The sequence below is a fragment of the Argiope bruennichi genome, chromosome 1, assembly GCF_947563725.1.
Source record: "Argiope bruennichi chromosome 1, qqArgBrue1.1, whole genome shotgun sequence".
Lineage (NCBI taxonomy): Eukaryota > Metazoa > Arthropoda > Arachnida > Araneae > Araneidae > Argiope > Argiope bruennichi.
In genome coordinates, this window is record NC_079151.1 from 29,886,094 (window position 1) to 29,903,126 (window position 17,033).

Here is a 17,033-nt window from a genome sequence, read left to right on the forward strand (position 1 = left end):
TATACTTTTTCGAAGTATTTACCTCTAAATCCCTCATCTTCAAATAAATCGATTTCTTATCGGATGGTTTTGGATATAGAGATGGTTTGGATACATTGATTTATGTATTGTAATTTGGTTCATTGAAATTTTCTTATTTATCGCTAATTCTAATTTTTGTTCAATGGACAATTCCTTTTCACTATCGACATGAGTGTCATCATAATCTTCGATAACTGAATAGAATTCTTTTGAATGTGAATAGGTTTGTGGGTAAAAAATTTTAAGTAAATTTACTATATACTTAATCAGATTTGAATTGGTTATTTTCTTTTCTTCTTTTTCATATTCATTTTTAAAATCATTATAATTATGTAAATACCATAAGACCTTTTCTATTTCCATATGCCGTTCTTCTGTGCGATTTTTGAATGTAATATATAATCTTCAAATATGTGTGCTGTTCTAGTGTGATGTGTGCTGTTAGGAGTAAACGGTGCCAACGTATTTCAAAATCTAATATTAACATATATTCGGTTTTATTTTCAGTTAGTATGTATTTTAATAATATGTCATCTTTTATAGAGGAACGTTTAAATATCTTAACAACTTTTCGAACTTAATAAATTATAGGAAGCAATTCTTGATGGGTTAATATTTTATCCTCATTAGCAATAACTTCTTCAACAATTACATTGTTGTTATCTTCATTGTCAATATCACTTTCACTCTTACTCTCTTCAAAGTTGGAATCCGAAGTTTCTATATCCACAGTATTTGGATTTTTCTTTATTTTCATGGTATAATACATCTATTATTCCTAACTGAATTCCATGAGCATAGCACAATTGCTGATTTGCACCAATCAACTTTCCAACTTTTTTTCATAACTGTTGCTCCATCAATCATTATGGATACAATTTCTTCTTTCAGGGATAATCCATGTTTCGCTAATTTAGATTTAAGCAATTAATTAAGCCATTCATTAGTTAATTAATTTCGCCCGTTAGGGAGACATAAAAACAAAAACGTATACTATTTTGCTATGTTGGCGATCCCTGAACATATACTGGAGACCATTTTAAAAATTTCTAGTAAATACCAAAAAACCAGTATTTCAACTTATAAATACCGGTATTACAAAATTGTCCAAATGGCTCAAAATACCGGTATTCGGTATCCCGGTATACCAGTGTTGCAATCCCTAAATGTGATATATTGTAATTTTTACTATTGGTAAAGGAAATTTATTTATTTCTATTTCTTTTATCATTCTCTTTGAATTTTGCTGGTTACTGATTGCGTTTCTCTCATTTATTATCTAAATAACAATTTTCATAGTTTTCATTGTAAGCTAATTTCAATAACTTTATTTTAACTTTTATTTAACAGGCTAATGAATTCTATTTGTTGAGGGAACTGCATTTTGAAAGTAAATTTTGGTTAGCTTCAGAACTCACCTAAAGAAATATTAATTTGTATCAATTCCTTTTAAAATATCATTCATATATTCATACTTTTTCTTAAAGTTATTTATGAAATGATAAATAACCAATGAAAAGAAAATGAAGCTCTGGTTGCTGGTACAGAGTTTGTTGAAAATTTAAAGACATTTCAAAAACATAAATTTTTGATGATAGCTAATTTTTAAATAAAAACAAAAATTTAGTCACTAGTTCAAATGTGCAAAAATATACCCTTGAAAATTGTAATAGTTTTCATAATTCATTATGTTATTATTTTCAATCTGGATTTAAAAAAGAATAGAAAAAGTTGCATTGCCTATTGGTTTTAACATGCTTTCTGTTTTTGTACTTAAAAGATAGTTAATTTGTTTTGAGAAAATCCTAAATAAAAAATTCTTTCTTGGTTAGAATTTATATAGAGAAAATATAATAATTTAAAATATGTAAATATTTTAAAGAGAATTTATATATAAACAATGTTATATATTCCTATTAAGTGTAGAAAATTGATATACATTATGCTTGTAATTTGAAATAAAACTGTACATGACAGAATTTTAAATTATTTTTCCATTAATGATCTTTAATAAACACTAAAATGCTACTATTTTTTTTTTAATTTTATAGTTGATTTATATAATTATTTACATGTTAGTTTCTATTATTTTATTAGGATCTTCAAGAGAAAAATTCCAAATATGAAAATTCAATCCGTGAATTGAGATCAGAAATACAGCATTTGGAAGAGGAATCCAGAAAAAATAAAGAAGCTCTGCGAAATTACAAAGCTGAGAATGAGACACTACAAAATGAGGTTGGAGAGAAGAGATTGAGGCTAAGTAACCAAAAGAAATCTATTGAAGAACTGGAAAAAGAAGTAGCCCATAAGAAACAACAAATTGAAAGACTAGAAGAAATAGTTAATCATCATCAAAAACAAGAAGTAATTTTGATTCTGTATTTCTCTAACTGTGTTAGCACTGTAATGTAAATAAATGAATTCACAGGCCAATAAATTTATCACAGTTCTATGAATTAAAAACTAATTACCTATTGCAGTGATTCTCTTAACATGAATTTAAGAAAAATTCTGCATGTTTCCTCAATCATGGTTTCTATGACTCCAAACTATCCTTTATTTAAAAATGTATATATGTAATAAATTTAATTTATCCTTTCTTTAAAAGAAGGAATTATTTTCTATCTATTTAAATTCAATCTTAAAAAGCACTTTAAATTCTGAGTTATACAGATTTCCCCTTCTTTTTGGAATCAAATAGCTGTAACTTTAATTGTTCTAATCCATAGCACAAGCAGTTCAGTTTGTTTCACTTTCAGAATAGAGAATTTCTTTCTGGTCTGTGTTTAAAGGTTGACAGCCTTCCTTTTCACCTAATTTTATTTCAAAATTTTTATTGTCAAAGCTTTGTGATGTCTCTCTCTAATGCCCATGGTTCAAATTCTCTGAAAATTATATCTAAAGAGTAAAATGAGATTAATCTTTAACTTCATAAGCTTATAGCCCCCCAAAAATTGATACATGGTTATTTATTATGACTGCATTTTCTTTAGACTCTATGGTCTAGGACTGTTTAAATATTCTTGTATGCTTACAAATGTATAAATAAATTATGGTAAATTAGGTATCAAAAATGTCAGTAAAATTTCCTACATTATTCACATTAGAACTGTATGGAATTGATAGTCAAACTTTTTGTACGTTATTCCAATTTGTAACTAGATCATAATATTCTATGTCAGTGTCAAGCATATAGTTTTCTGTTAAAAAAGTGGTGTGCAATTTCTGTAAAAACATTCTAAAAATTAGAGTATAGCCTTTTTCGTGTGGTATCATCAATTTTTGCAGAAAAAGGTGCCATTATTTTATAATAGAAATTAAAGCATCTGTAGAATAAGCAAAACATGGAGATATCCAAATGCTTTTAACTGTGCAGTGTTTATTAAGTTACATAATATTACAATTTTAATGTTTCTGCTCTTCATTTGAATTACATAATGAATTTTATTATTAATTATGATGATGTCTAATTTGCTTTAATTAATGTTAAGTACTTATAAGTTTGCAGGGGCATTTAAGGTATTTGTGGAAGAACTAATTTTATTTATTTCCTTAGTTGCATATTGATTTGAGATTTTTATATAATTTTTTCTTGTATATCTGGCTTTGAAAATATATATATTAAAAAAAATGCTATGTCTTGTATATATACAATTAAAAATTATTTATTACAATTACCCACATTTCCTTAAATATTCAACTTACTTACATATCCAGCTTACTTTAAATTTTTATATAATGTCATGCTAATCTATGGCCACATATTCTGTAAGATGTAGCTTTACTTAAAACTACATGTTATAAAGAAAAAAAAAATGGGATTAAAAACACTTTATATCTTTCCAATTATATGAAAATGCTAGTAGTGTTCACCACACAAACCACTGATAAAAGATTTTAGTCCCAACTTTATCAACTTTCTGTGAATTAGACTGAATCAAAACTATTTTCTTTTTATCAATTTATGGCAAATTAACTAAATGTACTGATTACTAAATCTTCCCTGAAAAATGTGAGTTAAGGCATATCTTTTACATGATTGATAAAAAGTTTGCCTAGTCTTACTAGAGAAATATTTAATGTGAAAGAGCTGGGATCTTTTTCATCATGTCATATATATTTGCTATTAGATAAAGTATTTGGTTAATTAGTTAGATTTTTTAAGTAAAAATTCTTAATAACAAATTTTAAGAAAATGTATTCTTGAAAGGAAACATCATAAGCTCATGGAAATTTTTTATTTATTCTCAATAATGGGGATCTGAATAGAAAATTGTTGAAAGTATAAAGTTTTAAATTTGGCTTACTACTTTTTCAAATATTTCAGGGCAGTAAAATTTCTTATAATGTATTTAAAAATCAAATTCTTATATTAATCGGCTTTATTCAATTCTGATACAAATATTCTTTTTTATCAAAAATGAAAAATAGTAGCTAATTCTTTATAATAGTAAGTTGAAACAAAATTGTGCAAAACTAATTTTATTTGTTTGTTAAAATTGTAGTTTAATTGTAAAAATCTTCAAGTTACTCTATTAAACTTTTTCACAATTAATTCAATTTATGAGATTATTTATTCCATGCATTAAAAATCATTTCATGGGCAGGATATCGAATTATTTTGTTTCAAGTTATAAAATCCTTTAAGAATCTGTATTGATCAGAATGAATTTTATAATTATCAATGAAGATATCTGATAATAGTTAAAAATATTTGATGGAGATGGAAATAAATAAAATCTGTTGAATTAATTTTAGTAAAAATTTGCATTCTAAATAGTTGTATGAAACTGAAAGATATTTAAATTTTTGAAGTAGTATGCCATTGTCATATGTAAATTTGTAATGTTTTAATTTAATACAAAACTGTTTTCATACTACCAAAATTTACAAAAAAGTTAATTTTGCATTCTTTCCAGAAAGCTTTCGAACTAGAATTGGAAGAAGTAAATTCAAAGTTCCAAAGAAATCTTAAAAGATGTGATTATTTAGAAGAAGATATTTCAAAAGCAAATGAGGTTATAGACAAATTGCAGAGAGAAATTCAATCTGGACATGAAAAGGTAACTGTTCTGAAACGAATAACTTGTTTTGGACAAGGAATTAATCACTTTTTCAATATTGTATTACATTTTTTTAATTTTTAAACCTTTTTTCAATATTGATATATGTAATACTTTATTTTATATACAATTATATGTGAAATTAAATGGCTATGTAGATATTATGAGAACGAAGTGGTTCTATACATATGATAAGAAATCTATAATCTATTAAAAGTAATAATTTTTAAGTAATAAAAGAATAATTTTTTTATATACAACTGAAAGTAAAAAAAAGAGAGATTTAAGAATTTTCATAATCTTCAGCAATAAAACAATGAAAGAAAATATGAGATGTGATAAAATTAATTTTCATAATTACATTATTTCTGCAAGGACAAACTAGTTTCAATTATTATTACATATACTAAGATTCTTAAAATTGATATTTGTTCAAAAATTGAGAATTAACTGAAAGAATCAGTTAATTAATCAATATGGTTCTTTTTCTTTCTTTCTTTTTAGTGCAGACGTGCTTGTTCATTTGAAATAAATAACTAATGGGAAGACAAAAATAATGAATATATTTAATGGATGTAATAACTCTTTCAAGTTCTTTTATTTCTTGTCATATTAAAATAAACATTTATCCACTTATATATATCATCCACTATAAAACTGAATGAGTCAAGGACTTCTAATCTTTTTTCAGATATCTTTTTTAATTCTGTTCAAAGAATGCTCTTTTTTTTGTAATGATTTATTATTATATGTCCAGCATCTCTCTTTCTTATAATCTTATTGTTTTCTTTTTGCATATAGTACAGATATTTACATTTTATTTGAATAAAAATACCTTCTTAATGAAAAAAAGCTGAAAGTATATGTTCAGAAAATATATTCTCACTCTGAACTGTTATCTTTTTTTCTCTCACCACTAGCTATATTAATATAAAATCAATCATAGATCAATTTTTTCTGTTTGTGTGTGTGTGTTAGAGGATTTATCTTCAAATTGTGGTGTTATTCTTCTCCATATTTAAGCAACAGATTCAAATATTTAGGAGTTTTCAAAAGAACTTTTAGCATTATAGAGAACTTTTAAAATTTTAATCGAATGTGCCAAGAAAGAACAATGTATCAAAAATATCTTAATTATCTCAAGCTAATTTTTATTGTAGCCATTTTAATTTCTACGTTGTTTGTAATCTAAGATACTTTACAATAATAAAAATGCTAATAGATTTTTGCTTCATTTAGTTGTTTGAACTGTCTTCACTTTTTTTCATTTCATGTGTATGAATACTTGAAGCTTTCCAACCCATTCTTTCTTGACATTTCTTTCATCAAATTTTGTATATAAATTTGTCAATTTTTTTAAATAAATTTAGGATTCTTCAATTCCTTATAATAGTTTTTCCTTTTTTGGAGGAAGGGCATAATGACTTACTATTTGATTATTTATTATTATTTTATAATAGAAAGATATGATTTAAGATATTTCCCCTCTTTACAATTAGTGATCTATGTTACAGGATTATCTGTGGTATATGTGTGTGTTATATGAGGATATGTAATGTATTCAGATTATTAATATTTTGAAAAAATTTTCATTGTTTTGCTAATCATTGAATTCCGAATGTAAAATTATTCTTACGTAAACTACTGAGTTATACAGGTTTCTTGTTTTTTTTAATGTTCCTCAGTAACATTAAGCTGCTACTATAATTGTGAGAATCATAATTATATAAGTGCAATCTCATCTATTTTTTAGGATGAGTCCCTTCTTAAATTGATATCAACTCAAATATGTTTTCAAAGTATTTTTTTCTTTGAGAGTATAACATGCCTTTTTAATATTTTAAAAGCAATCTATGTTGTTTACACTCAGTTTATAAATATAAAACTTAATTTTTTATATGTATTTCCTAAAGACCATAAATGACTGCTAAACATATTACAAAAACATTTTTATAATTTTAATTCTAATTTTATATTAAAATATTTAATGTAATCAGAAACATTCTTAATTTTTCTTGGTACATTTTTTCAATGTATGATATTATTTATTTCATTGTATTGCATTCCTATGCTAGTATTCTGAGTTACTAATGAACTTGTTGGAATGTTTCAAAGTTCTGAGTTTTTCATATTTTTATTCAAGTTAAAACAGAAGAATTATCTCCTTTCCAAGCAAGAGCTAAGTCTTTCAGAAAAAGATAAAATTATTCAAATGTTGCAAAAGGAATTGAAAGATACCAAGTTAGATTTAAAAAGGAAAAATAGCGAGGTAAGTTTCTTAAATAAAAAGTGTGAGATTTTTAAAACTTTTTTTGTAAGTTTATATTTTTGGAAATTAAATTAAATATGAATTTTAAAAAAAGGTTTGATTTATTAATATTTGAAGTTATATTATGACAAAATGTAATGGTTCTTTAAAAATATGAGAAATACCGCATGAGAATATGAAAAAAATATGAGAAATATATAAATACCGCAAGACATTATTGTATCAATCTATGATAGCAAAGCATGGAAGGATATGCAATTATTCTAAAGAAAATTGCTCGTACAGCTGATACAAGTGACATGAGCTGAAGAAGAGAATTTAAATAGGTGCTCTTTCTAAATTTATCATTAGGTTCTGATAAGCCTGAAACAATAAACAATTGTTAGAGTTCCAGAATATGGAAGTAGAGAAGGACAAATATTATATTAAACCTTTGGTTTCATTACAATTGGTAGCCGAGTTAAAACAACCTAGAAAATTCTGTATTGATAATGTTCTTCGTCATGACTATGATTACATGCACAAGGTCATATTAAATGGGTTGGCTCTCTTCCTCTAAATATTAATATGAATTCATTGATTTTGAAATAATTCGTAGGAAAAATCTCAAAAATAGATTCTGATGATGGTATTTATATGAGATATTTCAATGATTATATAAAAAAGTTTTTAACTGGAATAAATCTTTATTTTACCAGGTCTATTGGCTTGTTATTTATTCAATAATTCTTATATTATTATTATTATTATTTTTTTTGAATAACAATCTTTGAAACATATTCATTTCGGAGAAGAATATTCAGTTATTAATTTAGTAATTAATGTTTTTTCTCTGTAATTTCTATGACTTATTATTTATAAAATATTGTATGTACTAAATAGGTGAAAAATTTATCTGACTCCATCACATCTCTTGAAGAGAAAGTTAATAATTTGGAGAAAGATTTGAAATCCCGAGATGGTGGTAAGTGAGTTAAAAATTTTATAGAAAGAGAATAATAAGAATGTTTTTGTAAAAAAAGAAAAATGTAAAAATGTTTTACTTATATTCACTAAAAATCATAATAGTATAGTCCATTTATATTTTCTTATTAATTATAAATATTATTATTTCTTAATAAAATAAATGTCAATTAGTATAGTCCATTTATATTTTCTTATTAATTATAAATATTATTATTTCTTAATAAAATAAATGTCAATTAGTATAGTCCATTTATATTTTCTTATTAATTATAAATATTATTATTTCTTAATAAAATAAATGTCAATTAGTATAGTCCATTTATATTTTCTTATTAATTATAAATATTATTATTTCTTAATAAAATAAATGTCAATTAGTATAGTCCATTTATATTTTCTTATTAATTATAAATATTATTATTTCTTAATAAAATAAATGTCAATTAGTATAGTCCATTTATATTTTCTTATTAATTATAAATATTATTATTTCTTAATAAAATAAATGTCAATTAGTATAGTCCATTTATATTTTCTTATTAATTATAAATATTATTATTTCTTAATAAAATAAATGTCAATTAGTATAGTCCATTTATATTTTCTTATTAATTATAAATATTATTATTTCTTAATAAAATAAATGTCAATTAGTATAGTCTATTTATATTTTCTTATTAATTATAAATATTATTATTTCTTAATAAAATAAATGTCAATTAGTATAGTCCATTTATATTTTCTTATTAATTATAAATATTATTATTTCTTAATAAAATAAATGTCAATTAGTATAGTCCATTTATATTTTCTTATTAATTATAAATATTATTATTTCTTAATAAAATAAATGATAATAGTATAGTCCATTTATATTTTCTTATTAAATTAAAAAAAAAAATGTTACAAAAATTTTATTATTGTGCTTACATAAGTATTTACAGTCAAGTAGGTATATTTCCGTACAGTATTTTATGTAATAATAGTTGGTTTTAATTTTTAAGTAAGAATAAGACAATATGTATATTCAAGTTTATTTATATTGAAAAATTTAAATGTGCTGAACTGACTAAATATTAATTAAGGTGCCTACTTTCTAATATTGTATGTGAGTCTAACAGTATTTTTTTCTTTTAAATGGTTAAGATGTTATAAAAAAAAATCAGATACTTTTTAAAGTTGCTAGAAGTTAATTTGCATTTTTTTTTAAGGAATCAGTTGTTACTAATAGCTATGTTATATATTGATGAATATTTTATAATCATCAATATCAGTCAGTATTTCCATTCATTTCTGTTTGTTTTGTAACAATGCAAATAAATTTGAATTCTTACATATTATTAATTTAATTTTCTAGTAATAAAATATCTGAATCGCCAACTTACCGATCGATGTATTCTTCCTCAGTATGTTCCTCCATCTAGCCTTGCCATTAGTCCCGCTCAGGTAAGATTAATTATTTAGTTTAAAATCAAAGTGTGATTTAATTTATTTTGTTCATCACATTTAGAATATAAATTAATTTGATATGGTATGATATGGCAGTTATAAATACTGTATTTAATTAAAATTATTTCAGGTGTATTTCATATTTATTCAGTGAAATTTTTTAATTTAGTTGATTTTAATGAAATTTTATCAAAAATCGTTAATCTCAAATTCTTTTAGCTAAATCTAATTTTTGAGTTGTAAACTCTTCAAACAACATCTGTGTGATTTTTTTTTCAAAAGGGGGCAAATAAATAAGTTATTAAATAGAGGTATAAATATTGGAAATTTTAATTAGAATTAGTTAAGATTTTTGTTATAATTTAAAGGCAATTTTTCTGTAATAAAATAAGTTTTTCTTTTCTTAAAAAATAAAAAAATAAAATGCTTCTAATATGTTTGAAAATTTTCTAGTATTTCTGATATCCTTGTTTTAATTGTAAATGATTCTTGAGCACATCAATATTCTTTATAATTTCTAAATTCTTTCACTTTTTTCTTCTGATTTCAGTGTATAATAATTTCAGATGTGTATAATTTTTAGTAAACAAGTTAAATAACTGATATTATATACATAATATATAATTTTGTAGGCTGTAAAGATTAATTCTGCTGGAGATGTTGGGGCTCTAGCACTTGGATCTGAAAAATCCAAAGGAATGATAGGAAGGTAAGAGCAGAAGGGATTTGTTTTTCAAAGATTGAGACAGTTTATTCAAGAAATTTTAATGATAGCACTAAATTTTTAAATTTCTTGTAGTGATGGGTGTAGTGATATGTTGTATTTGATATGATATGAGTTTCTGTTTTCTCTGTATATTGAAGTAAAATAAGCTAAGTTATTAAATTTTCTTCAATATTTAAGTACAAAGTATTAATATATTAGGGTTCCATGCTATATATAAATATCAAAACAAATATATCTGTTTGGACTATTAAAAATTGGGAATTTTTACCAAACATTTTGAAATTTCATTTAAAATTTGGAAGACCAAGTTTCACTTGGTAGTTTTTTTTTTAAAGAAATTATTTAGATAAAAATCACATACTGATTACACATGAATATTTACCAATCTTACCTGTTTATAAGCTAGTCATTTAAATAAAAAGATGATGAAGGCATTTAGTTTAACAGGTTATTTGAAACAAACAATCTACTATATTGCAGTTTATCTATCATTACTTATATTTTTGAACTTGCACTCAGTTTTACCATGGTGAAATCAGGTCCGATATGGCTCTATATGATATTGTCAGATAGAAAAAGACTAATTGTTAGTTATAAAGAAAAAAAAAAAATGTGTTTGTGTAAAATCACATTGTTTTCATCAAAGACACCTGTATAGATAAACTTAAAAAGCAAAAACTTATATAAATATAAAATTTGATCCAAATTGCTAGAGCCATTTCTGAGATACACAAAATAAATTTATATATATATATATATATATATATATAATACAAGAGTTGCTTGTTTAAATTTATAAGATTTACTACATTACTTCATTTAAGATTCAGATTTGCTCATAAGATTCACTACATTTAACTATTTTTTGTAGCATAATGATTTCTCAATGAAATGCTTTTAGTTAACTTTGTGAAACAAAACTTGATAAAATTTTAATGATTTCATTCAATTTTAATGGCTAATTAAAGACTGTTTTAAATATTGAGATAAAATGATATAAAAAAGAAGCAAAGCCTTGTATTTCATCACTTTTTAAATTTAAAGTTTGATTCTTATTATTCTTAATATTATTTACTACTTTAGGCACACTTTTTTTAATGATAAATTTTCTTTGGTTTTAGTTAGTTCACTGTATGTTCTTGCACCAGTATATTATTTGTAATTCTTATCAGAAATAAGCAGAATTCTGGTGTTTTTCAATGAGTAGTATGTATAACCATTCAATAAACATTTACTAAATAACCAAGTCATTCAAGTATTAAAATAATCCTCTTTTTTTTAACATCTCATTTTCTATTTATTATTTTTGTGACCCTGTTTTATACGAAAAAGTTTGTTCTTCTGACTTATGTGGACATACAATGTGGGAAATATTAATTAAGTAAGCGTAGTTATTTCTCTCTAAGGTAGTTATTCAGTGTGTAGGCTAATATTATAGGGGGACTGTATTTGCTATATGTAACATTTATATCTGTCGTGTTTAAAAAGAAGGGACAGGGCTGAGTTTATTTTCCAAATTTTACACAGAAACAAAGTTAAGTATACTTTCCAGAAATAAGAAAGATAAATTATCAGCATTTCAATAAAATTTGATAGTTGCTGCCATATAACTAGCAAATCTGTCATTTTAACATGTTTGGCTCATTATATAGCTATGTGCTCTTGATTCAGCAGGTGGTGCATTTAGACTCGTGTGCCAACAGTGGATATTCCACTCCAAAATTTCTTAAAAATAGGACAGGTTCATTAAGAATTTGGCAACACTATGTCATAGTTGGATGATGGAAACAACTATTAGTAATCAATACAAACTATTTACTGATAGTTATCAAAATAGTGAAAACAACTATGAATAAAAGTGACATTTAAGTGTGTGCTTCATAAGCATTAAAATATAGTGCGAACTAACAGTTTTTTTTTTTTTTTTATATTAAAAGTATGTATCATAATAGTAGGAGGTAGCTATAGTGAAATATACATCTTGGATTTTTGTCAGAGCATAAAATGTCATATTTCATAGACCTCCAAAGGGGCCAGATTGTAGGACCCAGACTTGCTGGATGATTTGTGGCTAAAACATCTCAGCTTTTAGGCATTTCTAAAGGTACAGTCTCTAAAGTCATAAAAGTGTACACACAGTGCTGCAAGATAAGTTCGGCAAAGCAAAATAATGGGTGGAAGGAGAACCTGAGTGTGAAAGAGACTGACAGGGATTGAAGCTGATTGTAATGTCTAAAAAGAAAACATTGACAGTCAAAGTGGCTGCAGAGCTCAATAAGCATCTGGATTCTTCAATGTCAATAAATACAATTTGGAGGCTTCTTCATAAACAGAATATTTACAGTAGAACAGGAATTCCTAAGCTACTTGTCTCAGATATTAATATCAAACATCAGCAACAGTGATGCTGTAATCACAAAACCTGGTTGATTGATAAGTGAAAGTCAGTTAAATGGTCAGACAAATTATCTTTCACACTTTTCTTTACAGTAGGATGGGTACAAGTTTGGAGGTCGCCTAAGTAAGTGTATGATCAAGAATTGTCTATTTTTGGTTGTATGGAAGCGGAGCTGCCATGGTATGGTTAGCTGTATCATTTTTTTCTGATGGCTCAATTGTAATCTTGAAAAGAAGGATCATTGGGGCAAAGAATACAGTAGTTTTAGCCCACATGGCCCATTCTATGATGCAAATTTTGTTTCCTATAAAAGATTTTGTCAGATGATAATTCCTTATTAGGATTTATGCCATTGAAGCATTGAATTGTAATTTGATGAACACAAAGATGAAGTAAAACTTCTACCTTTTCCCAAACAGCCCTCCCCTACCTCAAAGTAGAATTGAAATGTTAGGATATATTTTAGAATTTTCAATCTAGAATCAATATTTTTTCCCAGCATCATTCCCAGAACTATTACAATTTCTCCTTAAAGAATGGTACAATATTTCTTTGAAACACCATTTGCAATTTGTATAATTTGGTTCCTAGATGAATCCAAGCTGTTTTACATGCCAAAGTTGACTGTACACCTTATTAATAAAGAATATTGTATTTATTAATGGTATTTCCATTATTTTGATAATCACTTGTATATTTTTTGTTCCTAAGTATTGATGTATAATCATAATATTTTAAAGACACATAATGTTATTTTTAGATTTAAATTAACTGCAACTAAAAAATCAAATAAATATTACACAGAATAATATTAATAAGATATTAAAAAACACCTAATTTAAAAAAATGATTGAAATGGATGCATATTTCTATTTCCTTCGAAGGAGAAAAGTTCAGTCTGCTGCTGATGTATTGCGTAAAAGTAGTAGACGCTGATTTTCATCTGAAATTTCAGGAAAAAATGTTGAAAGTAAGATTTTGTAGTCTCATTTGTAAATAGTTTGCACTAGTGCTCTTTAATTAGATATTACGATAAGATATCATAAAAACTTTAATTCTTAATTACTACTGCGGACATTAGGAATGAAGAAAAGTAAGTGCTAAAAGGTATTGCAACAATTTTTACTTTTCATAGTTTTTATTTTTTTGGAGACTGAAATACTGGCATAATAAAATAATTTAGAGGAGCATGGATTTGACATTATCTGTTATTAGCTGTTTAATGTCTGAAAGTCAAAATATCTTTGAAGAAGCAAATTGTTTCTTCTTATTTTTATTATTTTCAAGTAAAATAATGAATTATCTATGCTTTTTTCTTTCAAGTTTTAAAACATTTAATACATTTTGGAAGTTAATTTTTCAAATCTTATTTCTAAAATTGCTTTTGAAGTCTTATTACTAAAATAATGAAAATTGTTATTTTATTACCAAATTAATAAAGAAAATATTACATTAAAAATGAGTATAATTTTAATCGTGATTGTAAATATCTTAACATAGCAAAAATTTAATGCCATGCTACATTTAATTGCTTCATTTCTGTTACTATGGCTGCTTGCTTATGAATTGTAGATCCATGCACTTATTCTATTTATTTTTGCATCCATTGTCACATATTCATTCAATTATAAAGCATGTATTAATTGCTTAATTTAATGTTTTATTATTTTCTTTTTCTTTTAAATCCTTTCTCTTCTCTTGTAATGCTAAAGCATTAAAATTTAGTCTAAAAATTTGGTAATAAAGATAATAGGAAGGAGAGGATGTCACTAGTACAATCTTATACGCAAACTAATTTGAATTCATTTTTTCATCAATAACTAAATTAATGTTTGGCTGTTTTTATTTTTTTAACCTGTTTCAATTAATAGACTGCATTATAAAATAACAGTTCTGCTTTTCAAAGTAAGTTGAAAGATATTATTATGAATAATTGAATTTGGCAGTTAGTTAGCTTACTGTATAACAGGTGTAATTACTGAATAATAAAGCGAAAATGGTCTTAAAAATTTATTTTTTAAATTTTAGTTTGGTAATAGTGCGGAAAAGCTGCCATTTAGGTTCAAAAACAATTTTTTAAAAATTTGCTTGAAATATTACATTATCTTTAGGTGCAGCAACAAGCCTAAAATTTGTAAAAAAAAAAAAAAAAAAAATTGAGAAAAATGGGAAATTTTAAAATGGAACTTTACCAATCTGAAATCTAAGAAAAAAACTTTAAATTACGGAAAAGTCGCTTTTTAGGTTCAGGAACAATTTTTAAAAATTAGGTAATAAATAATGTTTGTTTCTATTTTATTGCCACATTAAAATGTTTTTTTAATTAAATTTTGGCATATTCACAAGTGAATTAATTTTTCCTCGTACTTATCCTTTTCTTATCATAGAACCACAGACATTTCGAGCCGATTCGGCCACCAGTTTTACAGCTCTTTCCACTGCTTGCGGGAGACAAGAAAGCAGGAGAAAGTCTATAACTGTGTCCCTTACACTATTTGGTTCAGTTTCAGATGCCTTCCCATTAAAGTCTTTCAGAGAGTCACAGAAAAAAATATTTTAACAAGGGAGGTTCAGTTAAGTCATTTTCAATCCATGAGATCACGTCGTTGTAATTCTTTGCATCGAAGTTTATCTTTGGAACATTAAACTCCCTGACTCTGCTTTACTTTCTGTTCTAGCTTTTAAAACACATCATAAACCAAATTCTCTTTTAATTTTAAGTTCACCGCTTAGCATGGACAAAATAATATTTTCCGAAGCAGCAAAGTACCCATTTCTTAGAAAAGTTTGGTCTATAACTTTCTTGGAATCGTCAAAGAGATAGCGTGAATATGAGATAAGGTTAAAAAAATGTTTGGAAACCATAAGTACGTGAAGGTTTTAACTTAATATTAAACCACACAGACACATGCTCTTCTTGTCTATTTCATGGATTTGGTTGATTCGCCACTTTTTATAAAGAACACTGTTGTTCTTCAGTGTTGCCATTGTCGCCAGTAATTGTTTCTGAATACACAAGTATTTTTTGACTGGTCTTGATTAAACTTAATTATTCTCTGTAGTTCCCTACTCTTTCTTCTTCTTTCTTCCACAAAGTGCTAGTGGTAGCAATATCAATATTACTTATAACAGTTTTCCTATTAGAGCGTTGATCACTTAGAAACTTTTGTTCCATAACTGGCACTTTTTGTTCTTTTATACAAGTCAGCAATATTAAATAAAGGTCTAGCTTCTCTAAATTCTATGAGGGTGGAATCAAATTTATCTTAGCTTTTAGACTTTAATAAATTCCTGTGTTTAGCTTGATAGGTTTTTATCTTTGTGAAATTCTTTTGCTAAAAGCAACGGGAATAGAAGCTCTTCACCATATTGTTCTATTATGGGAACTAAAGTGTTGCATATTTCACTTACAGAATTATCTTTCTCTGAAGCAGTTTTCAGGTTATGTCTAATATAACAGTAGCACTTCATAACACATTCGTAAGTAGGGAGTTCAACTTTAAACAAATCACTAAATTTCTCAAAAATAGAACGCTCCGTACATTTGTATAGATTTCACTAATTTAGACTGAGCCATTTTTACTTGCAGCAAAGCGCACAAATTAACAAGCCAATATGTTAATCAGTTACACAATAGGCAGTGCAGAGATGCCAACCCAATTGAACTCGGCAAAGCTACTGATTTGAAACCTACTCTGTCCTTGTCACTGGACATAATCAAATCTCCATCTTACCTCAATAACAACCGCTTTGGCTACGACTCAGTGCCATGTCAGTGCAATAGTAAAACTGTTTTTATACTTTTATTCATATGAAAATGCCTAATGAAGGCTTTTTATTTCATAATCAAGGTACGCAAAAATCCTTAAAAAGTTGCAAAAAGTGTATTTTTATGAAAATTTAATGTCCTTGCAATACTGCAAGATGTACTAAAATAAAATAAAATTATAAAAAATATTAATTTTATCAAAAGTTTCAATTTTTTGAAAACTTTAACATCCTTGTGGCATCTCAAAACCTACTCCAATATTTTTCATATTTATAATTTATTTTATCTACACCAGAAGGCAACTTTTCTGCACTATTACAAATGAAAAATCAAAAATTGATTTTTTCATTCCACCCTGCTGAACAACA

General features: G+C 25.6%; 1 protein-coding gene across 1 annotated transcript in view; it reads left to right on the forward strand.

Moving 5' to 3' along the window:
- Positions 1-17,033, forward strand: part of LOC129965824 (spindle assembly abnormal protein 6 homolog) — a 32,336-nt gene that overhangs the window by 12,776 nt on the left and 2,527 nt on the right. The window contains exons 8-13 of the mRNA XM_056080040.1: positions 2,119-2,388; positions 4,944-5,087; positions 7,231-7,356; positions 8,239-8,320; positions 9,680-9,768; positions 10,404-10,480. Of these exons, the coding sequence (XP_055936015.1) occupies positions 2,119-2,388; positions 4,944-5,087; positions 7,231-7,356; positions 8,239-8,320; positions 9,680-9,768; positions 10,404-10,480 (788 nt within the window). The remainder of the gene's footprint in view (positions 1-2,118; positions 2,389-4,943; positions 5,088-7,230; positions 7,357-8,238; positions 8,321-9,679; positions 9,769-10,403; positions 10,481-17,033) is intronic.